We start from the raw sequence: 25,437 nt of genomic DNA, 5'->3' as shown, positions 1-25,437 counted from the left end.
CGCCCCAGCACCTCTGTGGGAGAGGGAACCCCCTCAGGCCGAGGGGTCACCGTTCAGGCGACAGCGAAGGTGCTACGCCTTGTCTTCCTGACACGCTGGGGTTCAGCACAAATCCTCAACTCTGGTCTTCACTTACCCCCACACGTGGGTAGCTGGAAGACCAAGTTATTACTATAATTTCTTACAGTATTTCTAGATTTATTTCTGCATGGGCAAATGAACAATTCTAGTCTGTCTAGTAAGTGCTTCTGGGTGATCATGGAGTTCTCCCTGGTCACAGCTGAACCAGAAAGCAAACAGAATCAGACTGTCAGATCCCAGTGAATTTCACTGGAATTCAGACTCCTAAATATCCCCCTGGACTCTTAAAAACCCAAAGATAGTTCTTGAAGTGGGCTTGCTATATAGGGGTAAGACCAGCTGCCAGAACTTCTCTACAAAACATTAGACTGGATTCTTGCCATAGTCTTAAAAAAAAAATCAGGAAGATTTCAGGTCTAAACAAACAAAATCTAACTAAAAATGTAGTATTTTGATGTGCTGTTCTTTGGAATTCCTATAATTAAAAAATAAACGCATTGTTATTATCTCATAAGAAAATACACTTCATAATGTGCAACCCAATGCACATAGGGAATTGGCAGGTGAAAGGGAAAATGCAAAAAGTATGAAAATACAGTCCTTTAAATGTGACAATAAAGTTTAACATATTAGTACAAAACTAATACACTAAAATAGATGTACAGGTGCAAAAGGCTACCAGGTTGTAGAAAAAAGGTACCAACTTTTTTTTTTTTAAAAAGGCTTAATTAAATTTGCTCAAAAAAAATTTCCCATAAAATAAAACCAGAAGCAGCATTAAAAACAAAGTGATAACATGTTGTCTCTAACAAAGCAATGTATGTACAAAAGAAGTGAGTGAAGTTGAATTTATCTGCTGGCATGAACGAATTTGTCTGACAGAAGTCAGGCCAAAGTTGCAAAGAATGGGAGGTTTACAACTCTCAGGCACGGAGAAATAGTGGAGGCTGCTTTCATAGGGCAGATTTTTTATAGAGGAAGTCTGGTTTGTTCGGAGACCTCCTTCCCCTGCTCACTGCATCTTCCCTTTCCAAATCCGCACTGCGCTGCGCTCCGTGTTCCAGCGGCTCGTCATCTGCCAGCCTGCGACTGGGTCTCTCTTCCTGCACGTCGGAGGCGTACGCAGAGAGCGAGGCTCTGGTGGAGCTCAGCCCATAGGTTAAATCCGTCTCCATTTTTGTTCTTCCCCTGATGTGAACCGGGCCAGTACCAGCACTCTCCTGGGTAGCCAACGCCAAGTCCAGTCGCTGGGGAGGTTGTTCTAAGACATCGAGGTGTATTGGCTCATTCTTTTGTCTGTGTTGATGCCCATCTTGGGAGAGCAGGTATTCCCTCCTAGAATCCTCTTGTTTTTTAGGAGATATCTGGGAAGGTAGATAGGCTGACTTTAAGCCACTTGGTGATGCCTTATTGTGGCTGTACAAATCTGGGCCAAAATATATGCCTTGTGAAGGCGAAGGACTGTGCCTGTTGGGTGCTGGAGTAGAGGGTCTGCATGCAGCATTTGAGAAGTCATAGAAGTCAGGATATTCCTGTTGATTTTCCCGAGCATCTATTTTTTGCTCTATTGCGTGTTTCTTTCGAGAAGTGGGCATGTGTCTGTTCTGAATACATGAAATGTGCTGGGGCAGAGCAGGTGCTACCTCTGTAACCGTCTGGCTTAATTCTGTGTCGACCGTGAGCTCTGGTAATCTTCTGTCTTTTAAAGACATTGCTGACACACCCATGGCGATATCTGGCATCAGTTCATTTAGCAAGGGCTGAGTACACTGGAAAAGAAATTGGTCCATGGGAACAAAGCAAAAGTTAAAAAACAAACTGTATTTAGGACAGTTTCTGTAATTCAAAATGGCATTTTCCTAAGCTACCCTTGCTTAGAGCAACCTCAGCTTGCAAGTTCCCTACACTGTCTAAAGAACACGTGTCTTCCAGCCTTCACCTCCCTGCTAGCGCAAGTCAGCTGCTTGCTTTCATGAAGCTTTTGTGCCACAGTAATAGTTCCTTCTTTAAAGCATCATCTGCAATATGCAGTAAATGACAGTGTACCATTAAACTCTCAAAAGGTAAGCCTGCTTTAAGCCACTTGCAATTATCAAACTAAACAGGTACTCAGTGCAGAACTTAATAGCTTCTTCCAGCACAGAGTTCCAGTGCAGGGAAGCCATGAAATACATATTTCATCACTACAGATGCAACCCCTCTGCTTGCGTTTCACATTTTAATGTAAGTTAATTGCAGGCACACGTGTACGTATGCAGGACAGCCTTAGGGCTTGGGAGGAGCATCAGTTACAGGGCTAACCAGATTCACAAAGTGAATGGAAGCTGTTGTGTGGTTGCCTTCTCACCTATGCCTATAAACAATCCTGCAGTGAGATAAGCACATTACAGGCTTCCAGACAGAACAGTTAAAAATTCTATTTGTATTTATAGTTCCTAATGAAAGCAATCTTAGCAATCATTGATTACTAGTAATTCACAAATTGCAGAAAGAATACAGAACAAAATATCACCCATATTAAATTTTTGCTTCTTGCATTTTCATAGAAACATTGTAATGTGAAAAAGATCACTATATGGTTTCCTTAGTGAAGTCAGTATTGATCAATAGAGAGAGCCATGCTACAAAACCCACCCTTGAATAAACAATGGCAAACAACTCTAATGTGAAGTTAAATATTTTAACCTAAATATAACAAGTAGTACAACATATTTAGGACAATTGTTAAAGGAAAAAATAAAAATCCAGGTTTCCATTCAGAACCCAAGATTAAATCTGCATCTAAAGAGCAGGTTTTCAGTATGACACAACTGCATACCAAAAATATTTTTTTCACTGCAAAAATAAATTACCAAATTCTTTATAGTGCATTTAATGTACTTCACAAAGCTATGTCTTTGTCGAGTATATAAGAGTTCATTGATTTCACTGCATCATATTGTAGTTCAGCAGCTATAATGACTGTCTTTAAATGCTATAATGAAGCCCTCTGTATTTGCAATTACCAGTTTCTGCTGCCTATTCATTTTAAAGTCTTTTTCACAGCTGTAAGGTCTTCACATTTTCCACAGGTTCTCTTTATACACATCTGTTTACTTCAGGACAACTTACCTCCAAATAGCCAAAATATCACCATCATTTCTACCCATGAATTATAGCATGCACTCCACTACTAAAATTGACTTATGCTTTAAGGTAGAGCAAACTATATTATTTCAGAAGATTCACAAGTCCCACTTGCCCCTCCAAAATTCCCCTGGAACACCTGGTGCTCTCAGGGGTCAGGGCCTGCCTTTGGGATGCAGAATGCTGACAGCCAGTTTGGCAGAAAATTCTCCTCCTAACCAATTAAGATGCTCTTTTATTTAACAAAGTTACTTCTTCATAAGAATTATCTCCAGTTCCTCTCCATAACCCACTTTGAGTGGCCAGAGACAGGGAGAAGCAGAGAAATCACAATACTCACTACTTGCTTCTCGGCAGCCATCACGGCCGCTGCTGCAGCCACCGTCTGTCTCCCCAGAGCTGTAGTGTTGGTGCAGTCCGGAGGTGCCGCTTTGACCCCGGGCAAGTAGACGGGCGGTGCAGCTTTGGGAGCCGTTCGGGAGTGGAACAGGGCGTGATTACATGGGTAAGAAAAGGAACGTGAGGGATGTTGACTTGGCACCCTTTGTTTCCAGCCCACTTTGAACTGGTTATGAATAGGAGTTGCTGGTGGGTGGTATGGAGGTGGAGGAGGGGGCAATGGTGGATGGAAGGCCACAAAAGAGTCCAGTTCTGTAAACATGGTTTCTGCGGTGGGAGTGCTGTTAACGCGACATCGCCCGGACTGTCTCATTGTCAGGAGAGGGCTTTCATCCCCAAATCGCTCATCAGGAAAGAATTTGTGAGGATTCTGCAAAGGAAAAAACCCAGCATGTAATAAAACAAAGTAGAAAGTCATCCAGAAAAATCTCCTCTAAATTGGCTAGTACTTTAACAGCGTAGTTGTGCCTCAGCAGCACTCAAGGTGATTACAGCTATCACAGAATAAAGATATATTTTTTTTTTAAATCAAGACAAGCAGCATCGGATTCACTGTGTGAATAAGTTGGCCAATAAATGCATTTGCTTTAACAGCAGTGCACACACAGAAGTGCCATTTCCATTTTCCCAGCCCTGACGTGTACCGTGCAGATCTACTGTATTACTTAAAACTTCTTCACCTCTCTGATTCAAGAATAAATCATAACCTAGATTTCTAGTTATGGTTTGACTATTCTCATCAACTGCCTCTTCAACAGATTTTTATTGTCCCCAAAATCTGTGGCAGTAAGAGCACCCTGAATGGCAACAAATCTTGAGACAAATTCTTACACATTGCACTTACACATATATAAAATTACATACATCAAATGCAACAGTCTCACTATAGTTTGCACCTGGAGAGTTCTAAAGTTAAGCTGGCATTTCAAAGCATTTTTGCACCTGCATGTACACACACAAAGCAGTTCTCTTTTGGCAGATTATACATTTAAGTCAATTCAAAAGCAGAGGAGAAGCAAAGCATTTGTGGTTGTATGGGGATATAGCGGAAGATTTGGCGAGGAGGTTAGTTAAATGTAAATACGCTCAAGTGACTAGCACCTGTCCGTAGAAAAAGCACATACATCACACTTAATTGTTTTACTGGCCTTGTGTGCTTGATGAGTAGAACCTCTGTGTTAGATAACATAGGCCTGTGAGAAGCTCCAGGCACCTTATCACTGTGTCTGAGATTGCTGCTTTGTTGTGAGAAAGAGCAGGAGGCTGCGCCTGTCTGAAGCCTTGAAATACAGGGGAGCTCAGCAGGCCCAGTGATCTTCCAGCAGCGCTGAACTGACCAGCGCCTGCGTCCCCGCTTGTGTCACCTCTGCCTGGGAGCTCCGGTGTGGCTTCGGAGATCCCCCAGTAGAGAGGTAACTAAAATCAAATTTGCTCTTTGCAATGCATTAGTGGCCTCTGGCTCTTCTTGTGACGCAGTGGTCTTATACAGCGATTTTTTCATACCTGCAGAAGTTCAGCAGCAGCATCAGAAAGTCCAAATTCCCGCAGCACACGAATCTGAATCTCATAACTGACTGTGGCACCTTCTCCACAGTTAAGTGCGTACGCTCTCTGCACCTGCTCTGTATGACGCAGCTCCTGCAGCCGTTTGATCATCTCTTTTACAACAAGGAGGCTGGGAACTGGAGGGATAACAGAGAACAGAATGGAGATAATAGAGATTGCTTTTGGAACTCTGACACAGTAAGTCTGATTGCAATGGTTAGATTTAATTCTGAAAGAAAAAAATCTAACATCACGCTGACTTGGCTTTTCTTTTTTTTTTTTAAGAATCATTCTGCCAAGAACGGTTCAACTTACACATGTTCCTTGGAACATCATTAAGCCAGACGGGATACACACATATCACACAAATGTAAAGACATTACCATTTTTCCAGCTTCTGCTAGAATGAGCCACAAATACAGCCTTCTTTGTAAACCCCTTATGATGCCTCATGATTTGAGGAGGGGGTAGTATATTTTAAATAACAACTGAATGTTCCCTCATGAATTCTACAGGCCAAGAATTCATTGATTTTTTTTGGCATACACTTCATACTTCTAGTGGAATTCTATAATCACAAGGCCACAATACCACTATGTAACTACAGAAAGATCATTCTAAAAAAAAAATACACAAACTGTAAGCCAATATAAACCTCTTAAAATTATGTTGGTTTATGCAGCCATATTGAAAAAAAAAATTTAAAAACCTTTCCAAAATGAAATCATGCATAATTTGGGGTATTTATCCTGTTGCAAAACATTCTCATGCCACTTCTTGCTGCTGTTTGATGATGAATGATATTTCTCTGTGGTCTTTCTGTCCTCAGGAAAATGTGCATATCATAAGAGAAGACAAATCCAGACCTCTGAATATGTAAGCCCTGGCATCTGATCCTTTACCAGCTTTGCAAGCATTATATATTACCATGACCAGATGTCCGTAAAGAAAGCTCATAAAATTAAATGGATCAGACAGTAAGAACACTGTGAAAAGACATCTGCATTACAGAGGAGAAAACCCAACATCATGCAACTATAACTGGTGCCAGTTTCACAAAGTTTACATTGGTACATGAAGGATGAGTGTAAGTGGTACAAAATTCCCACCCCCTTACCCCCAGCTGAGTTCATGTACTTGGAGGGTAGGGGGAATAACAAATTATATCCAGTCTTCAAGGCATGGGAATAAGTCCTCCACACACTTAAATTGTTCTGAAAAATCCCGGTTTAGCAGCCAAATGTTTAGCTGCAACCAGCATTTTGCTAACACTGAAGATGAAAAAAAAATTTAGAGAAGTTTGAAGCAGTTCTCCAAACCAGTAGGCATAAAAATGATTCAAGTTTTTCATTAAAAAGTGGTTTCTTCTCAAACCAAAGTGGTGTTTTTTTTGTTTGGTGTTGGTGGTGTTGTTTTTACTATTACTCATGTGAAACATATTGAAGAGAGATTACATACATTAAAAATACAATTCTCTCAAGTCAGTTACAGGATTTCTAATTCAAATTGAAACTGGAAAATACCTAAGGAAGCCAAATTACCTGCAGAACCTAGCCTCAAAATGGAACAGCCTTCAGCAGAGGCTTAACTCATTTACAGTAGTGTTGCAAGCGGGCACTAAGACACACTGCCACCAGCATTTATGCAAATCCAGACCAGGGCCAGTGGGTACAAGGAAGATGCAAGCGACAGATGGGGAACACCTAAGCTGTAGAAAACACCATGTTCTAGGAGCCCGGCCTAAGGTGCACTGAGGAATCATTGTCTGGCTCTCCCTCCGGCAGTTCCTGTGCTCCGTCTGTGCTTGGGGATGGATTCCCATACAAGTTATAGGTTGGGTACACACCTGAATCTCCTCAAATTAATTTGGCTCCATCTACCCTTCCTAGCACAAAGCACTGGCAAAACAATCAATTCTTTTGCTTAATTACAGAACTAAGCAACGCAGGCAGTTACCAGGACACAATACCTGTGCTCCAGCTACTGGCCAGGCTCAGAGCTCCCATCTATGTGCAAACCACAAGGCTGGCAAGAATTCCTACATATTAAATTGTACAGAATCAAGCTGCAGTGGAGTTTCAGACTTGCAAGATGTCTCATGTTTGCCAACACAGCCAGATTTTTTCAGAAAACAACAATTTTTGCAAAACATTGGAAACCTTTTAGAACCTGTCTCCTTTCTCAACTTCTTTGGAAAGTAAGATTCAGCAAAGTGTTACCAAAGTCACATCTTATGATGAAATACTTTACATTCATGGTGAGTATATTTATGTTTTTCTCTACAGGGGGAAAAAAGTCTGAGATCTGTAATGTACTACTAAGATGCCACAGCTCTAAGTTTCTAAATAAACAAGTAGTACTTTTATCAAATTACAGAAGTTTTCAGAAGCTCTTTTTAGGTATTATCAAGTCTAATCCCGAATCACAAGAAACAAAGAGATCAAAACCATTCCACAAACCTTCCCAGAAAACTTACTGCAGTGTTTAACTAACTAGTGTTTCAAATCTTCCTAAGATCTCACCTTAAATTCTCTTCCAGTAATGTAAACCTATTATTTTGTCCTGGCTCTAGCCTCTGTAAAAATAGTTTATCTACTTACTTTCAACATAGTTGACTAAAGGGAGACATAATTGACATACAAAGAGCTTATAAAACAGGGAGTGGTGGAGAGAGGAAGATGAGTTTTATTGATGCCATGTCATCTTTATCACTTTTCTACAGACTCCCAAACTGATCCGTATCTACTGAAATGTGACACTTTGATCTAAAAGTGGATGTCAAAGTTTGTGCAAGTTTAATGAAAGGATGAAAAACGCATTTAAAATTATTAACTACACAGAAACACACGATCCACTATAGGACATTTTTGAGCTACAAATTGTTGAAGAGCGCATAGAGCTTTACAGGGAATTATTTTATATGCTTTTTCTGCTGCACTTTCCTCATGCACTCACTTCTGGTGACTGCTGGAATATGGATACCAGACTGGACAGACAAATGCTTGACCTGACCCAGTCTGGCCATTTAAAGGGCTAAACACAATGCTCCATCTGAGACTAAATTACTTCACCTGTCTTGTGGCACATTTGGTTCTGTATTTTAGCACAACGGTTGCTCTTTATAGAATTATATGTTGACTTTGAAGCTTTTCTCCACAGTTTCCCCTCTGTCATCCTGTATGCAGAGCCGACTACACATGCATAAGCACAATTCACTGAATTTAAAATTTAATCTTGGTCATTTAGCTATCTAACCGTGCCCTCCAAAACCTCCACTGACCCTCCCAACTTGTCACCAGCTGCCACTTTTGCCAGCATATTATCTATGCACACTGAGGATTAATGGGATGGGAGAAAGCTGGGAAGAGCTAGATACTTTGGAAATCCCACCAGATACATTCTTCCCGTTTGATACCAAAAGATCAAATCCATAAACAACAAAATATATTAGAGCAGTTTTAGGTCTATATTCTCCTGGCTTGGCTATCAGGAATGTCACACCAAGTATTCTGAAGTCAAGAGAGGCCATATCTACTTCCACCTATCAAAACTTACTCTGCCACACAAGGAATGAAGTTGGTTTGACTTCAAAGCTAAAGTGAATATGGTAAACTGAAAAAAGAGTGTGTTTTGCGTGCCTAATTCCAATACTTTTCTGGCAAACTAAGTTAAGCTCACTGCCCTACAAGTTATGTTCCCCTGCTTTTTTGTTTTTAAAAGAAATCAGTATTTTGCCATTTTCCAGCCTTCTGGATCTTACTTATCATGGATGACTGGTTGTAGGAAACGAAGAACCACTCTGAGAACACCCAGTCAGGCTCCAGCAAGTGTTCTATCTAAGTTTAACCAGTCTAAGGTCTTTCAAATTGTTCAGCTGAAGCAGGTTAAGATACTAGTCCCTGTAGTAGCTTATTTTCTAACTGCTTACTGTGCCATCCAAAAATAGTTTATGTCTTCAGAGTAGACCAAAGCATAAGGGTGGGAAGAAGTCCAAATAGTGCAGTACTGCTCTCTGAGGATATCATAATACTCAATAATTCACATTTACTCCCCCTGGCCCCAAGCCCTCACCTGCTCACACGAGAGCAATTGGCATTGCCATTGATGCAGCACCTTACCTGGGATCTCATTTGCTATGACTGACGGAGGGCTGGACTGGTTAGTGCTGACTTGCTGGTGGGTAATCATGTGGCAGCACTGCGGCACCGCGTTGTTCACCATGTAAAGGGTGTCGGGCACGTTGGACATTCGGACCATCCGCAAACGAACGAGATCGGTTTGTTCCACCATCATCTCATCCAGGACTGACTGCAACGACAGCCACCAGAGCCCCCATGAAGACACTGCACACACACCCCCCAGGACCTGCTGGAAATGCAGCCCCCAGGCCACAAGTCTAACAGTGTTTAACCCGTAATTCTTCCACGTCTGAAACAATATTTGGCTTTTCCACAGCATTTTCTATTCCATTTTCCAGTCATGATCAGAGTTACAGAGCTGAGAGCAGGCAGGTGGATAAAGTCTGGGAAGGCTGCTTTGCTTATTTTGTACGTGTCAGATTAGAACAACCTTCTTGAGGGCATATCCTCTGGGCTCTGTTTCAGACAATTACTGCCTATAGGTCTCAGCTCTCTGTGCCACTGAACAGAAGGCACTGATCTGAAAATAAAACGTTTCCCTCAGATGTCTTAAATAATAGAAAGAGACTTATGCATCCCTTTTAGGATTCTCATTTAGTGTTACATGGACTTATTTCGAAAAAATGGGAGGCTAACAGGTGAGTTAAAACAAAACAAAAACAAACCAAATAAACCCCACAGAAATCATTCATCTGCAGTTTCTGCATTTCACATTAATTAAACTATAAATAGCAGTATAGTTACCAGATAATAAGTATGAGAGTCCTCCCTCTAAGGTTAAACAACTAAATATTAACAGCATAATATGAAACTAACAGAGACAAGTAGGATTCCTGATGGGGGGGGTGGGAATCAGAATGCACTTTTTAAGATTACTACTAAAGCACTCCTATCCTATATACCTGAAAAGAGTCAAAGCTTTTATCACACGTTCTTTAACACATTTTTGTTAGTTCTAACAATCCAAAATACAAAGATAAAATTTTAACTGGCTAGTCTTCCCTTGCTCATTTAGTGCCACCTGGTGCTCTTGAACCTTTGTCCCCAAAATGCAGAGTAGGTTTATTGCTCTCCTCCCCTCAAAGAAGATGCCAACAACTCCTCACACCCTTGGAAAATATTTTATTTCTTAGGCACAGGGCAAAAGCTCTGAATTCACCAGAGTAGTGGTCAGAGTCTGCAGGCAGTGCAGACATGCACAGCTTCACCTCATCCTCCTGTTCCACAGTCGTCTGCTCTGATGGGACCCATGAGCTCTTGACTTAATTCAGAGCTGCCTTAAGCGCTGGCATTAGCCAGCAACCTATAAGGCCCCCATCTGTCAAACAGAACGTGGCATGTTTCTGCCCCACATAGAGCCATCTCCACCCTGTCACCAAACGCCACCAGAGATGCTACAAGGTCTTCAGTTGGACAGTCCTCATGCAAGGTATTAAATAGGGAAGCTACTGCCTAAGAGGGACACCAAGGACTTAAGTCAAATTAGACACAAAATATTTATTTCATTTTGTGGCTGATCGACCTTATTTTGGGTATGTTCTGACTCAAACAAGAAGATGAAATACCAGAGTCGTCTGCCAAGTGGAATAGCAGTTCTCCACCCAGCTCTGGGGGGAGCTGGGGAGCCTGAAAGACCTGGCACCGAGGTTGCTGAGTAGCTGCCAACTGGGACTCTCAGGCTCTCACCTTGCCATCCGCCTGCCGGGAGGGCTGCCGAGGAGCTGGGCCGGCAAACTGGCTGGAAACCAGGGAGGTTTCCCTCAGAACGCTGCTTTGTTTCCGGTGGAATTTCATCAAGATCTGTCTCGTAAACATTTCAATTTTGACAAAAAAAAATTTTGTTGAAATTTTTCTGACCAGTTCTAGAGACTTGAGCCTGATGATCAATCTTGTAAGTCTTGTTAAATTGAAAACATTAGTATTTTAGACCATCACATGCAAAGAGAGGCAAAACATACCAAAATCTTTCCCTCTTTACAGAACCCCCTGATGACTCCAATTTAACAATAATCAAGTGTTAATCATTATTACCTTAGCCTCCTCCACATATGGCGAGAACAGTCGTGGCCGCACATATATTCCAGCATTTTTTTGCCGCAGCCAGGCATTTGACTTTCCACCTTCTGATGTCGGTAGCATGTCTGAAGGAGGAGTACTAATCAGGCCTCTCTTCATCTTTAAGAATCAAGAAACAGTTTTATGGATTTTAAATATAAATATGGGGAAAACTTGCAAGAAACACATTCCTTAGACTGAATCCTTACACCACTGATTTTTCTTTAGGCTTCTGATAGATTTAAAAAAAACAGAAAATTTAACCAGAGAGTCATACATGTACTACTCTGAGTAATATCATTTTAGGAGCTAATCCTTAAATACCCACTATGCTGAATATTGCAGCATCTGAAGTACAAAGAACCCCGAGACAGTATTTTTATGAGACTACTGACTTACTGCATCACTCAGTACTTCACTGTTCATGGGTAGGATGTGCTCAATGCGGACAAAAGGTAAAAGTGGAGACAAGATCTCTCTCAGCTCCTCAATGTCAAGATCTCTTCTCTTCACACCTCTTTTGTTCACACTGTGAGCAGTACCACTGAGTAAATTAGGCTCTGCGGGAAGGAATGAGAAATACTAAGTTTACTATTTAAACTTTTTGATGTAAAGTGGGAGTTACAGGGCTTACAGGAAGTTATAAAAAAGGAAAGAAAATTCTAATTTTAAATCAGTGCTTATCAGCATCGCCCCACAAAACTATTTCATGCCTTAAAATCTAATATGAAGCATCCCTTGATACAGGTTCAGTTTATATGAGCATGGGTCATTTGCACAGCAGTCAGTTTCAAAGTGTAAGCCAGGGACAAAATACAAATAGAGTGTTTGGGGTACCTATGCTACCAAAACATGTGTACCTCTCTGTTAGCACTATCTGCCAAAGACTCGGTCCTGCAGCTCTTCTCCCTTTCCCCAGCAGCTGTCAGAAACTTATTTCCTACAAATTAAGGCCTGAAGAGTCCACTGGGATAATTATTCTGGCTTCCTTATGTAACCTACCTTAGTAACAACTGTGACAAGCCCACTGAAATTGCTCTCATGTTCACAGGATACCTGTTTGTGCCAAGAGTATCTTCCTATAAATAGCAAGATGACAACATATGACACACTTGAGTCATTCTCCCTCCCCAGTTAACTGCCCTTACCTACATGTTAGGTATTGTGCCCAACCTGAATTTGGCTAGCTTCACTCTTCAGTACAGGCAGCTCAAGTAAGGGCCACAGCCCACTACAATTTCTAATGCTTCCTGGTATTTGACTGGCACTGCCACATATTCAGAGCTGCAAAATCAGCAGTGTCACTGAGGAATTTAGACCAAATTACTAGACTAAATTTGGTCCTAATCTGATAGAACTTGGCAGAGCTATTATTTATCTTTTTGCTTATCATGTTATCTGATGATCCCAGGAAAGAGAAATGAGCCTTTTACTTAATGAACACTACAGTCCAGGCAGCTGCACAAGTACTCCAGATGAGCAGCTTCCTCCCCAGTCCATGCCTGTTACTGTTTAACTGGCTCCATTACATTCCAATGTGCCTTGAGACAAACACTTAGAAAATTTGTTTTGAAAACAGAAGTTTAATACTTACTCAGGTCACTCAAAGTACGTATTTTAACTGACTTTGGGTTGCATTTCATACATGTCCATGACAAAGCAGTTCTATTGAAGCAATAACAGCGGATTTCAAAAACATGGCCAGCCCTCCAAAGACAGTAGCCACACCAGCTCTGTTTTCACTCAGGCAGGTTCTTTCTGGTCCTCTCATTGTACTATCTGATTGACACTCTGAGGTGGGGATGAACTACAAACTACCCGCATTTGTTATTTGGGAAATATATATTTAACCTACTTCCCACATTCAACCCATGTGAGATTGCCCTTGAAGTTACCACTGTAGCAATAAAATGCATCTGAGCTAATAAAAATACATTTACATGTACTTCATGAAAAACACTGATGCCACTTGATGGCTTGTTTCTTACTACCACAGATTTCTGTGAGAGAAACATAAACTAAAGTGAAAGGCTGACACAGTGAACAAAGACTATTGTGAGAAGCCTACATGAGCACAGAAAAGTAAAAGATACTGCAGGGTTTTCTATTTGATGAATTCGTTACAAGAAAAATAATTCTGAGACAACAGCAAACCCACCAGATGTGAAAATCAGACAACTGTAGAGGTTGAAAGGGCCTCTGGAAATTTGGTCTGGCCACAACCATCGCGCCCTCCCCACGCTTCCCAGGCCGGGTAGCGCAGGTTGCCCACAGCTACATCCAGTTGGGTTTTGAACACCTCCAAGGACAGAGACCCCACAAATACTGTGGGAAACCTGTTCCAGTGTCTGACCATCTTCACAGTTCCTTGTGTTTAAACAGAACTTCCTGTATTTCAGTTAATGCCTCATGGCCCCTTGTCCTGACTTGGGTGCCAAGAGAAGAGTGTGGCTCTATTTTCTTTGCTCCCTGCCATTAGAAATTTATAGAGTTTGCTAAGATACCCACTTTTCTTCTTGAGTCCAAACGACCCCATCCCCCCTCAAATACCTGCATTCTCATTTTGTAAAGAACAAAAGATTTTTTTTTTTTTAAAGTGCATTTGTTTAGTTTTGATCATACTATGCGAAAAGCAGATCAAATTTTCTTAAACTACAGATTACCTACAGAAAATAATTTCCATACATTTTGATTTAATTGGTTTAGTGCTGTGTAGTTTAAAGGATCTTTACCTCGATCTGCTATTCTCTTCATCAACTGGTGTTCTCCCCATTTAATCAGATATTTAAGAATATCTTGTTCACTTGCCTGGTAGAAAGAGAAAGTGAGTAATCTGTATATGCTTAGTATAATGTCACACACACACAAAAAAAAACCAAACCCAAAAGGGTCACGTACACAGGTCTTCTACAGCTACAAAGAAACACAACTGTACCAAGAACAAAGTAAGTATTTGTACTTTGTGATCTGCTATATCACCTCCTCCAAATATTCTAAGGTAGAACTACTGATATGTCACCACCATGATTTCTAGATTCACGTCACTTATTGAATCCCTGGGAAGAGAAAAATAAATATTCTACAGAAGGAAAACTTTTGTCTAGCATGAAAACTTACAGGTATTAAATTTGATTGATTAAAGTTAATTAGAATAGGCAGTTCTAACACTGGAGGTTTGGATCTCTTATGTAACGTTACAAATTCAGCACCTACAGAGTGTGGAAAGCTACAAAAACAATTAAACCAACTAAATTATAATCTAGGTGAAGAGAAATGTCTTCAGTAATACTATACACAAATTTGCTTTGTTCATACCTATATACATATGCTAACCACTCAACATTTTTAAAGAAAAAAATATCATGTACTGAAAAATTTATTTACATGTTTTTTAACAACTAGGGTAGGAAATTTAGTCACAATATACACTCTCATGGAAGATCAACAGCACTGTTACTGCAATTCCTGAAATGTTTACAGTCAACAATTTTTTAAAAAGCACTTTAAATAATCTGTATCACTTAATACTAAAAAAAAAAAAAAAAAACAAACAATTTTTAAAGACCCCAAACATACAAAACCAGAACAAACAAAAAAAACCCACCCAGTCATTTATAACCTATATAAGGCTGGCCATCATTATAAAGATATCTCCCCTGAAGAGAAATGGCAGCAAATATCCACACAATCACTGAAGGGAAATCACAAAAAATAAAAAATTCTGCAATACCTGTTAGGAAAGGTATTTTTATGCCTCCTCCCGAATATAAACGAAGCCTTCTGAACAATTACTAGTTCATTAGCTCCCATTATATACATTGTTGCAGCACAACTACTACCACCACATAATAAAACACTCAAGCATCCAAGACAAATATTAGGTTCAGAAATGCTTCATTTAAAACAATCTGCAGCAGTTTCTAAACTATTATTAGGCTTCTAAGCAATAGCACATACCAGTTTGAGTTGTGTTACAAGCCAAGAACAAAATAGTTTTCTTAATCACTATATCAATTTAATTTTTTACATACTATGAAAGGAATGCTTAGTGTGCTTACAAACCCTCTCCCACCTACATTTTAAGATGAGCTACTCCCAAGCGCTCCTAGTAAGGGTATAACCTGCTCCTTCAAGCGGGACTAGCTGTGTTCTGCATTGCAGGTTACCTGTAAATAGTCAGACTGAATAGCTGTGAGCAGATGGTCCTTGCTGAGCTCATAGAAGACATCTGAAGTCATGACCTGGGTAAACTCCTCACAGAGGAAATGCAGCGCTTGACGATGTACCCACTTGGAACCGTACGGCTGAGAGCTCCACTTCAGAATGGCAATTAAGGTGTCTAGTGAGATGCTCTCAGCAATAATGTCTTCACAGCCTAGGAAACAGAAGCAAAAATCAATGATGTTGTTATAGAGGCCCTTTGATCCTGATGGAATAATACATATGGCTAAATCTGGAATAGAACTGGCTGGATAGTCACAGCAAGTGGTCAATGGCACAACGCCTGGATGGACACCGGTAACAAGAGGTGTCCCTCAGGGGCCCATACTGAGACGAGTACTGTTTAATATCTTCATCAATGACATAGACAGTGGGATCGAGTTCACCCTCAGCAAGTTTGTGGATGACACCAAGCTGAGTGGTGCATGTGACACACCTGAGGCACAGGATGCTGTCCAGAGGGCCCATGCAAACCTCATGAAGTTCAAGAAGGCCAAGTGTAAGGTCCTGCACCTGGATCAGGGCAACCTCCAGTATCAATATAGGGTGGGGATGAAGGGATTGACAGCAGCCCTGTGGAGAAGGACTTGGGGGTAGTGGTGGATGAAAGATTGGACACGACGAGACAAGCCACTTGCAGCCCAGAAAGCTAACTGTATCCTGGGCTTCATCAAAAAAAGTGGCCAGCAGGTTGAGGGAGGCAATTCTGCCCCTCTGCTCTGCTCTGGCGAGACCCCACCTGGAGTCCTGCGTCCAGCTCTGGAGCCCTCAGCACAGGAAAGACATAGACCTGTTGGAGAGGGGCCAGAGGAGGCCATCAAGATGACCAGAGGGCTCAAACAGCCCCGCTGTGAGGACAGGCTGAGAGAGTTGGGGTTGTTCAGCCTGGAGAAGGCTCTGGGCAGACCTTATTGTGGCCTCTCAGTGCTTAAAAGGGGCTTACAAGAAAGATGGGGACAGACTTTTCAGCAGGGCTTGTTAAAACAGGACAAGGGGTAATGGTTTTAAATTAAAGGAGGAGAGATTCAGGCTAGACATGAGGAAGAAATTTTTTTACAATTAGCGTGGTAAAAATACTGTGGCTGCCCAGAGCCGTGGTAGATGCCCCATACCTGGAAATTTTCAAGGTGAAGTTGGATGTGGTTGAAGATGTCCCTGCTCATTGCAGAGGGGTTAGACTAGGTGACCTTTGAAGGTCCCTTCCAGCACAGACTATTCTATGAGTCTATATGATTCCCAGTGAGAGTAAGAACATAAGTACCCTGCAGACCAAGGCTGCAAAGAGGATTAAATTCTGATTAAGAGTATAATAATTTTAATTGTGGTTTAGGTTTTTAACTATACAGTCATTTACATCATGTCTGCTGGCATGCCTGGATGAACAACTGGAAAGCTCGTTCAGCCCTACTAGAACCTCCTTTGGCTAATATACATTATCTGACTGTATAACACATCCTAAAGTTGCAGATTTGAATTGGAGTCACTGTTGTTTGCAGCAGATTAACAGAAGCCTATAAACCACAACAGAGGTGGGATTTTCATCTCTATCACACTGCACACAGACCTTCCTGAGACAAGACCATGCAGAGCCACAGAAATGTAAGCCGTGACATATTGCTGCTCCTCAGCTACTCAGCACAGGGTGAGGGCAGCAAAGCACCAGTTTCTGTCTCGAAGAAGGGAGGAGGCAGCACTGGCTGCCCTATACCACCACCTTGGCCTCCATATCAAGGAATGCACAGAGGGTGCCAGGACGATGAGAATCTCCTCTGATGTGGAAGCATCCAGGAGGCAGGTGTTCTGACTCGTGGTGGGTCTGTCTGTTACAGTTTCTTCAGACCCACTGCTGCATTAGGATTTACACTTTCACAGAGTGCATGTCTTCTGAAGAAAAGACAGGATATTTAAGTCTCCTGAAGGGACATTGCACAGATTTGGAAGAAATGAGGGAATGCGTACTGTGGGAGGGCTGAAAACATGGGTCCTTGTAGTTAATGAGTTAATACAGATAGTACCCCAATGCTGATAACTTGAAGTCTCCAACAGCACTTTGGTGATTTCATTTGTACATGTGGTTTACATATACATGGAATACTATTTCTATTTGCACTATAAACATAGCAATTTAAAGAAAAAAAACCCACCCCATCCTAGAATCATACATTCCAGTCTGAACCCACTATGGCCACAAAATTACAGCTGTGTTTATGCCCACGAGAGCTCCCCGGGACAGTTCAGAGCAGCATGCTTACACTGCAATTATTTTACTTCTTATACATCATCATTTTTCCCTCTATTTCAAGGATATTTAAGAACTAAACTTTGTCAGTTGTTTAGAAAACTTGGACTAAGCTGAATAAGAAAGTGTTCAGCATGGTAATCTTAATGTTTCTCAAGACAAAGATCTAAGAGATTGTCCTGATGCTACATATTTTTGAACAGGTTGCATACACGTAAGATACACTAACAGCAATTAATAGAATTAAAATAAAATCTTACTTTTCTACATATATCAGGATACAGAAGCATTGACTTAATTTCTGTTGCAATAATTATGTGAAAGATAAGTTATTAAGGAGTAAGTAGCAACAAGTAAACATGCTGCTTCAAGTAGAAGGGTATCTGTCAAAGGAATTACTACTTAGGAGCGAAGGCACTGAAAAGGAAAACTTAAACAGTAAGGTAAAGAAGGTACTAGGAAGCAAGAGTTTAAAGAGGAGGCAGGTTACACGTTTACCTGTCCTATTGAACACACATATTTCTACTTAATACTATAAAAACCCCTGCACCTTAATTATGAGAAAAATATCCTGACATTAAAATTTTCTAAACTTAAGTATATTAAAAAAATACAATGAACATAATAAATACAGTCAATGATCAATGAGAATGTTTGCAGCAAATTCCATGAGTATGTCTGAATGTATACGTAGTTTTAGGCACCAATTTTTTAAAATTTTCTAAAGGAATTTATGAGAATAATGTCTGTCTCCCCAACAGCACTAAAGTTTACACCAGTTCATACTTAAACTTTTCTCAACAAGCATGTGGATGATTGTTTTTTCACATGCCTGATACACCTGAGGAAAGGAAGACCGTATATCAATGTCGCCACCAACAGAAGGGCTGACAGAAGCATACACATTTCTGCACAGTGCATTAAAGGCAGTGTTATACCATTCATTCCAAGATAGACTCTCCATTTACTTTTGAGAAAGGGGTAAGTGTAGAGTCATGTTTCAACACACCTGCTTCATCTTTTACCATTACTGAAATAATAGAGCACTTCTCAGAGCTACCTATTACCATTAGGTTACTTATTACTACTACAAGTAAGAATAGATGCCTTACTATAGATATTGGCCTCTAACCTGCACGGTGAGGACCAGTGAAGATGCAGCAGAGATTGGCTGGAGGCACTTTGAACATCAGCCCCATCATCAGATGAGAACAGAGAATGAGAATTGCTCTGAAATACACTCCTTGGGATTCGGTACAGGGCAGAGAAACTGTCCCCTCTAGATGGGGGAATTCCCCAGAAGCCTGAAAGATAAACCTCACTCTGAAATCTTAAAAAAATTCTGCTCATGAATCTGAAAAACAGTGGTTTTTTGTGTGGGTTTTTTTGTTGTTGTTGGGTTTTTTTTTGTTTGTTTTTTAAATCAAATAAACCTATCTTTAAAAAAGCTCAAAATATTTCAGCAGATGTCAGAAATAGGAATAAATGAAGTCTGAAGCTTTCCACTCCGGGATCCATTTTTCCTTTTTTGTTTTCCTTACATTTTTTTCTTACACAGTTAATGACTGAGATGGCATTTAACTTTGTTACGCGAGTCCCTCTTACCTTCCCTTTTGGGGCCCAAAAAATGAAGATGTTAAGTTAGCAGCAAACCTGGCATGGCAAATGAAAGCTAGCCATGACGCGTTACAATATGCTTAAAAGAGGAGTTGGTTTCCCTGCTGTGTTGCACCAAGTCTTGCCCTAACATAATCCTAACATAACTCTTTGCATGCAATTGTTCGGTTTGCATGCATGATTGCATCCCCCGGAAGTCTAAAGATTACACATAAGGACTCCTCCATTTTAACAACAATATGTAAACCCACTCACCGAAATCAGTCATAAACAAATTCAAACTGTAAGAGCAAAGAGACCTATCTCAAAGTGAATGCCACTTGCAGTATTTCATCTGGCATTTACTTTTGAAACAATAAGGATACCTGCCCTCCGCAAAGACACAAAACTACATTTCCGCGAGAAATGCAGTTCCAAAGATCTGAGCAATGCTGATTTACAGAAACAGAGCCATCAGCTCAGTTTCAGTTCTTCTGTCAAGTCCAATTATTGCACAACTACCAATAATATAACATTATCAGGTGAAAAAAGCTCATGGAGGATGCCTAGCAAACAAAATCGTCCTTATCCTAAGTAATTTTAGCAATGTGTCAGAACTGTGGAATTATTAAAAGTATTTATTCCAGAGTAAGCATGAGGTAATAATTAAAGTGTTTTCTGAACATCTAAATAAATTGGGGCAGCCCAATTCCAGCTATGGAAGGAATCCAATTCCTTTTCTTCTTTGGCAGAAGATTTTTTTGCTTTAACAATCAGCCACTTGACAAAAAAAGGAGTCATCTAATAGCCACAACATTGTTCTTCACAGTGGAATAGAGCATTTTTCTCCTATGAGTACTATTTCATAATAGTCAGGCAGCAGCAGCCTTTCCAAGATCCATCTGCAGTGTCCCAAAGTGCTCTACCACAAGCTTCTAGGATCATTAGCATCTCTCATTTCCTTAGACTCCACGTTGAATCTCTGACAGATGACTATCACATTTTGGACATACAAGGCTATTCCTTGCACTTCTTTTGCTGGACACCACCAGGTTTTTAAACAAGTCCCTTGTGCTTCCCCAGTTCTCTCTCAAATGCAATTCCACAGACCTTCCAAAGAGAAATAGCTTGAGCCCACATTTAGCATGCTAGCTAGTAGCTTGTGATCTTATCAAAACAGTTAAAAGACCTACCAAAAAAAAATTAAGTGGCTTCAAAAGTTAGGAAGAGTTGAATTAAGTGAAGTTTTTACTACAGAATTGGTAGCTTGATTTAACTAATTCTGTAGTGGAGACCTTTCCCCTAGACTTATGCAAACCAGTGGAGCCAAGAAAAATAATTCACCCTGACACTGAACTGGAGTCTAGAAGCTATTTAATGTTTTGGTTTTTTTTTTTGTTTTTTTTTTTAAGTTTGTTGCATTAGGAGAGAGCATGCTGGCAATCAAGAAGCATAGTTTTTAAATTTGCTGGCACGTAGGGAACAGCACAGAAGCATAACCTGCTGCTAGACTGGATTGCAACATGTTCGAAAGCTCCAGAGATGCTTGTCTCATCCATCCATGAACACCCTCGCTGCTCTAACCAAGCTTCTGATGGGAAGATAAAGGAAAAAAGTCAACATTTGCTCAGCCTCTTTCCCACATCTTAGAGACCCAAAGCTGCAAATGTGTTCTATACCCGCTAAGGTTTCTTTCGAAGGCAGCCCACACTCCGAGTCTGTGGGAGCTGCCATGGAAGCTAACCCGCTTGTACCGTGGTATAAAACCAGATCGTCATCTTCCTGCACTCCACATCTCCTGCTCTTCTTCTGTCACACTGGTGCATGGGTGGCCACTCAATGAAACAGTCAAATCACTTCTGTCAGTCCTGCTTCCAGCAGCATTAGATCCCCAACAGCACAACCCTGACTGCCAGCACAGAGAACAAAAAAACAAGAGGACTGCAGGAGACAGGGCAGCAGTGCTGCCTGAGTGACATGGTGACAGGAATCTAGGTTCTCCACAGCAGTAGGCAAAACATCAGTTACAGGAACAGTAAGAGCAAGTCACAAGACTTACCTAGCACCAGCAGGGAGCTACACCTTTTTAACCGTTTATCACATAAGCAGCAACTGCCAACAACTTCTACTTTCCTATAACTGTACTGTGAACAAGGGATCTTGATCAACATCCATCTTCTGGATGCAGGTTGACTTTCCCAGTTTATTAACATTTATTGCCTCCTGGCAGCACCATATTCTGTCTTAAAGGAATGTGACAGGTTTCTTGAATTTTTAGTGCTTTTCCATCTTCTCCCCACATTGTTAAAAAAATATTTAAAAGGTGATTAACTGATGCCAAGCCTGTTACTTGCAGGTACATTCCTTTTCCACACTTCAGAACTTGAAAACAAACAAGTTTTGGTTACATGAAGGTGCAAAACTAGATGAATGTTTTACAGAAAAGAAAACAAGACCTCAGTAGCATTAGAGACAAAGAAGGGTTCAATGGGCATTAGTGGTCAAACACTGGTGAAGTCTATTGCTAAGTTCAGTACCTCTTTTGAGCTATTTTTGATCCCTCTGCTGATTTTTCTAAGCCCCAAAATTTAAAACATTCATGCACTCCCATCCTTGAAAGGCTGAATTCAAAGTATTATGGCACTATTAAAGCATTAAGTATTGTTTTTTGCTTTATTCAAATACAAAGCTGATGACTTTATAGTACTTCAGATTAACTGTCAAATCAAAAATAATGATCGATCTGAAGGTTGGGTCAGGCAGCATTTTGTGTTATACTAGCCATCCTTCCACAGTGAAAACTAAGTTATTTCGAATCCAATACAGCATATTAGCTAGCCATTTAAAATATTAAATTAGGGAGCAAACAAAAACACTGCAACTTGTGCTATTTAAAAATATTTTCAGTTATGATATAGCAGTTGTAAAGCCGTTAAACATTCTAAGATATTAACAGCTGGATTTTTGAAGTTTTAAGTTTAGCCAGAAACGTAAGGTAGCTGTTACACGTTTAAAGCATTCAATATTTGTGGCAAAAGCCCTTTAATTTTTCTCTCCCCCAGAATGGAAGTGAATTTACTCTTCTGCTCCTGTCCCATGCAAAATGCATGAATTCGGGAAGCCTGAAATGTGCATCTACATCTTTGGCTCCCTGCAGCCATCAGTTGATAATGGTCCTTGACTGGGCTTCAGCATTCCTGAGGCAGCAGATCCAGCAGCAGTGGCAGGCAGTGTAGCTGATCCAGCTTAGGCAGGAAACAATTGCGGGTCAGAAACAAAAAGCTGCCAACTCAACTGTAACAAACCAACGGGAAGAACTTAACACGGGAACAATGAAGGGCTGAAACAGGAAGAGCTGATGTTTAGAGGGACTGCTGCAGCCATCACTGGTCAGTATTTAACTTCCTAGGACACAGGTGGCTGAAAGAATAACCTGAAAACAGTGACCAGATCTGTTTCGCTGCAAACTATGACATTGCAAACACATTTTTAGGTGCCCAGTTGCACAACTCAATGCAACTGCTCTAAGGAAGAGCCTTTCTACTTATTGCTTTCTCCAGTCTTCATCTTCACAATATAAAACCTAAGCAATAATTTTAGGCTTGAGTACAAGTGAATCATTGTAAGGAGATAATAGGTCAGACTTACATTAATATTTATTTAATCATGCCCAATTTATTTTGAAGTTAGAAGTGCCAGACTAGTTCCTTTGAGCCTTCCTACTGCACTGATATATAACTGACACCCTTGCTCTAATCTTCCCACAATACATTTGCGTGTATTTAATACTGCTACTCTGGCCTTCCTGGCATTTCAGTATTTCAGTCCTGTTGAGATCAAGGGCACTTTTGAAGTCAGGTGATACCTGCCTCTAGATCAAAGGCTGCATTACTGAGTATGGTTTTAAAATAAGTTTCTTCTTATTCTTGTCAAGGGTAAAGTCAACACCTAAAAAATAAAAGGAAAGCAAAAAGTCTGAAAAGAAGTTATTTTTTGTCAATTTTACTTTAGAAAACTTTCTGGAATCAGAAGGCAGGAAAGATTCCCAGGCGAACCTACTTCGTAGGATCCCACTATCCAAAAACCTTTGACAGAAAAACATACTGTACCACCACCTCAGTGAGACTATTCATGATAAGCAGCAAGGGCAAGATGCAGAATGGAATTCATATACTTAATATAGGTATCTAATAAAATTAGGATATCTGAAGTCAAGATTCTCTGCAACAGCAGTAGATGTGGCAGCGCTGTCAGACTGGAAGGGGGGATTATTTTAACCACGTGTGATGAACAGGAGTAGAGAAGCTATCTGGTTCTAACAAGTGTGTTACAGAAAAGGAAGGGATAAGTGATTTTAAACCTCATCTTTGTGAGTCAATGTGTTAAAACAATCACATGAGTATAGCTGACAGCAGCAAGGCAGCATGGAGCCACAAAAGCAAAGTCCAGAAGCATTCCAATAAGGGATGTGCTCTAACCTTCTGGAAAGGGCTCCAACTCCCACAGCCTCCTTGAGAACAGTGAAGAGAGTGAAGAATTTCACTTTCTCAGTTAACAATTACTGCAGCACCCCTAACAGCAGTCTCAGTCCTATTATATACAAAGGGGTTTCAGTATCATCAGCTCTACAGACGAAATATGCCTGCTGATTAGTTCATCTGTTCAAATTAGTCCACTCAAAGATCCAATTCATTTTCCCTTGGAAGATAAGTGACAATCATCAGCTGCAACAAACCACACTGAAGGCCGAGTAAACTCTAAATAAAGTAGTCTTGCTTTACACTATGAATCTTTACTATTCAAGTATCTACTGATTCCATCATAGGGAAACCATCTATCAAAATACAACAGTCAGAAAAAGGAATATCAATGTTTTAGGAACGGGAAGATTTCCATGGAAAGAGTCAAAGCTGAGTCATCTGCTGAAACTGAAGAAAAATTACAACATCTGGATACTTAGAGAGGTCCCTGAAGACAAATCAAACTAAAATCTGGAGAAAATAAAAACAGTTGATCAGAAGCTTTAAAATACATCAACTTCACTTGACACTTTGTTACAAATACCCAGCCAAAACTGAGTAAAAGTGAACAAAATGAGTTGGAAAGAGTATGCAAGACTTACATATAATGAGCCCAAAATATTTTCCAGGAAACCAAGGAGACAAGCTTTAGCAAGTTTGCAATTGGTTGGCACAAGTGAACTGAATCGAAAAACTTGAGCCAGGGGGTGTGGAAACCTAGAAAAGAAACTTAAGGCATTAGCTACTGTGAAAGCCAACTGATGGGATTGGTCAGAACTTGGGCAAACTGCACACCTGCAGCACAGAGTGGAAAAGTGCAGCCAGCAGATCAAGCTAAGAGATTCCATGAGAACTGCCCACATCTCCAACACCTACACAATGCTGTCTCTTCTAGCATCGCTCTGCAAGACATCAACAAGCCAGATATTTGAGTGACAGCTTCCAGCACAGACATATGCTAGTTATGGAATCAGGGAGTAGCAGGGATGCTAATGAAATGAAGTTCTCTCATCTACTTCATGTTAAGTATTATAATAAGGGAGGACAAGGTGCTATGGTTAAGTGCTGAACAGGAATGGTGGTCACTACTAAAGCACACACTTTAAGTGATCTGTTAGTCAAGTGCAGACATATAGTTTTCCCCGATCAAATAAGCTTCCTTTTAATTTTGATTATAAGATTATAGCACAACAATTGTGCACTGTCAGCACAGTACCAATGACCTAAATATGAAGTCAGAAAACAAAGTATGAAAGTATCAGGTACTGACTTCACTGGCAGATATAGATTTTCTACAGACTGCTTACTGCACATATTTGTAAAATCCTAATTAGTTCAAGTTAACATCTAGGATTTCAGTATCTGAAGGGGTGCCAAATTTGCATTTCCTAGTACTAGATAATGTAACAAATTTCAATCCTTGCCTGATTTTACTCCATTTCACAACTATGCGTAACAACCTCCCCACTACCCAGCTTACCACTTTCGTGGCCAGACACTGATTTTCCCAAGGAAA

General features: G+C 40.6%; 1 protein-coding gene across 5 annotated transcripts in view; it reads right to left on the bottom strand.

Annotated features, from left to right (window-relative positions):
* Positions 1-426: 426 nt before the first annotated feature.
* Positions 427-25,437, bottom strand: part of BTBD7 (BTB domain containing 7) — a 53,885-nt gene continuing 28,874 nt past the window's right edge. For 2 of the 5 annotated variants that reach the window (XM_082059517.1, XM_082059518.1), the window contains 9 exons: positions 15,512-15,720; positions 14,078-14,153; positions 11,745-11,905; positions 11,322-11,465; positions 10,977-11,090; positions 9,270-9,459; positions 5,110-5,288; positions 3,548-3,976; positions 427-1,850 (listed from right to left, as the gene is read on the bottom strand). In XM_082059517.1, the coding sequence (XP_081915643.1) occupies positions 1,035-1,850; positions 3,548-3,976; positions 5,110-5,288; positions 9,270-9,459; positions 10,977-11,090; positions 11,322-11,465; positions 11,745-11,905; positions 14,078-14,153; positions 15,512-15,720 (2,318 nt within the window). In that variant the 3' untranslated portion in view covers positions 427-1,034. Of the gene's footprint in view, positions 1,851-3,547; positions 3,977-5,109; positions 5,289-9,269; positions 9,460-10,976; positions 11,091-11,321; positions 11,466-11,744; positions 11,906-14,077; positions 14,154-15,511; positions 15,721-25,437 lie in introns of those variants that run through there. The other 3 variants (XM_082059519.1, XM_082059520.1, XM_082059521.1) reach the window with 3 other exon arrangements.

The sequence above is a fragment of the Streptopelia decaocto genome (genome assembly GCF_964273445.1).
Source record: "Streptopelia decaocto genome assembly, chromosome: 7".
Taxonomy (NCBI): Eukaryota; Metazoa; Chordata; class Aves; order Columbiformes; family Columbidae; genus Streptopelia; species Streptopelia decaocto.
Note: the sequence above shows the minus strand (reverse complement) of the source record. Positions and strands in the feature narration are given on the sequence as shown.